At 29.1% G+C, this 2,301-nt stretch overlaps 1 protein-coding gene across 1 annotated transcript; it reads right to left on the bottom strand.

The window, feature by feature from the left end:
- Positions 1 to 2,000: 2,000 nt before the first annotated feature.
- EIN_283150 (hypothetical protein) lies at positions 2,001 to 2,301 on the bottom strand (the record flags this gene model as incomplete). The annotated part of the gene is made up of 2 exons (XM_004185042.1): positions 2,001 to 2,153; positions 2,224 to 2,301. Coding segments are annotated over 2 exons (231 nt in total), but the record flags the coding sequence as incomplete, so codon positions are not given.

Here is a 2,301-nt window from a genome sequence, read left to right as displayed (position 1 = left end):
ATAAATTTATTAATGAATAATTATTTCAATAATATTAACTGTTTTTCAAAAACAATAATAAATTTTAGGTCATATTATTTTTAAAAACAAATAAAAAAAGCATTTGAAAATGTTTTAACCAATGGATAAGTAAATAATAAATAAATTTGTTTCTTTTTTTATTTCAAGTATTTAAAGTTCAAACAATCAATTAATAATAATAGATATGTCCAAACTCGACAGTTACCACATCATGATAGTCACAAAGTATTTCACAACAATAGAGGACTTTGTCAACCTTGAATTTGTATGCAAGAAATACAAAGGCAACATGGAGAAGTTTCATTTCAACCCAATTCCGTTGAATTACAAAACGATCAAATACTTTACAAATATTGAAACACTCCACATGTGGAATTTGGAGGATAAAAACTTTGGTAATGATTTTTATGTTAATATAAAACACCCTGAAACTCATAAAGATATCAACACTAACAAAAATATCGAAATAAAAATTGATTTTTATAGAATTGTTGTGTGGTTCAATGTTGATTATACAACAGTTGACATGAACAGAAATAAAAACATCAATTTTAAGAGTGTTACTTACACTAATCAAGATAGAAAGAGATATAGTGATACTTTACCGCCAATTGTGACATCACTTGGCGAATGGTGTCTTTATGGATGTTCAAATTTAAGTGGTGTTACTATACCAACAAGTGTCACATCACTTGGAAAAGAGTGTTTCAATGGATGTTGTAGTTTAAGCAGTATTACAATACCATCAAATGTTGTATCACTTGGTAAATTGTGTTTTTTTTCCTGTCGTAAGTTGAGCAGTGTTATAATACCATCAAGTGTGACATCAATCGGTGATCAGTGTTTTTGTAATTGTAGTGGTCTGAGCAGTCTTATAATACCATCAAGTGTGGAATCGATTGGTGAAAGTTGTTTTAGTGGATGTGATCATCTTACCAATGTTGTAATACCACTATTTATAAACGTTGTTATTGGAAATAGATGCATGTTTGGGTATGAAACATTGAGCAGTGTGGAAATACCAACAAGTGTAATTGTGATCAACAATAAAAAGTTAAACAACGAATATAATTATACTGAATTTGATATACCACCCGGTTTCACATCAATAAATGACAACTGTTTTTATGGATGTAATACTCTGAACAAAGTGACCATACCATCAGGTGTTAAATCACTTGGTGAAAGATGTTTTTGGGAATGTAAAAATCTAAGCAGTGTAATAATACCACCAAGTGTGACATCGATTGGTAAAGCCTGTTTTTGTGGATGCTGTAATTTGAAAAATGTGGATATACCATCAAGTATAACATCAATACCATATTTTTGTTTTACTAATTGTAGTTATCTGAGTAGAATAATACTACCATCAAGCGTAAAATCAATTGGAGAACATACTTTTAGTGGATGTAGCAGTCTAACTTCAGTAGTTATACCGTCAAGTGTGACATCACTTGGTAGTTGGTGTTTTGCAGGTTGTAAAAATTTGATCAATGTGGATATATCATCAACTGTGACATCATTTGGTAATTTTTGTTTTGAATCTTGTTCCAGTCTCAAAATGAAAAATTTAGATACAGTCTGACAATAATTAATGATATATGTTTCAACAGACACGTTTTTATTATTATAATCGATTTGAAAATAATCGAGTTTTAAATCGTTTGTTAATAAAATATTATAAAAGTATAGAGGTTTCGTTATAGTTTAATAAATACAGTAATACCTCCCAAGAGTGGTAAAATTGAGTGATTGTGTTCTCTTAAGAGCGGGCATTTTTAGCCAATCAGATTTTTATTACCGCTCTATAGAGAACTCTATTTTTAGTTATAGTCTAAAAATGCCCGCTCTTGAGAGAACCCGCTCTTCAGAAAAAATATTGTTGGTAAGTATTACATAATATTGTATTAGACGTATTATTATATATTAGTATATTTTGATCATTTAATAACTTAAAATATAATATTTATTAAAATAAATTATTGATGTAAATTAATTGTTTCGAGTTTTTGTACAACAATTGTAATCAATTGCCGTTTTATTTGCTCATCATCCCAACACTCTAATATTAAAGTATACTCCTCTTGAGTGATTGACTCTCTTTTTTGAATTCGTTTTCCAGAAATAACAAACTTTGCGATTTTCCAAGGAAATTTGAATTGTTTTTTATTGAATGGTTCTTTCTATCCAAATACTTCATACATGGTGACGCCAAAAGTAGATATCCGAAGATATTTTGTATTTCTCTTTATTCAATATCTCACGAGCTATGTACACAGG

Source organism: Entamoeba invadens, assembly GCF_000330505.1.
Source record: "Entamoeba invadens IP1 unplaced genomic scaffold scaff_1105074726323, whole genome shotgun sequence".
Classification (NCBI taxonomy): Eukaryota; Evosea; order Mastigamoebida; family Endamoebidae; genus Entamoeba; species Entamoeba invadens.
The sequence above is the reverse complement of the archived record's forward strand: the minus strand, read 5'-3'. Positions and strand labels throughout refer to the sequence as shown.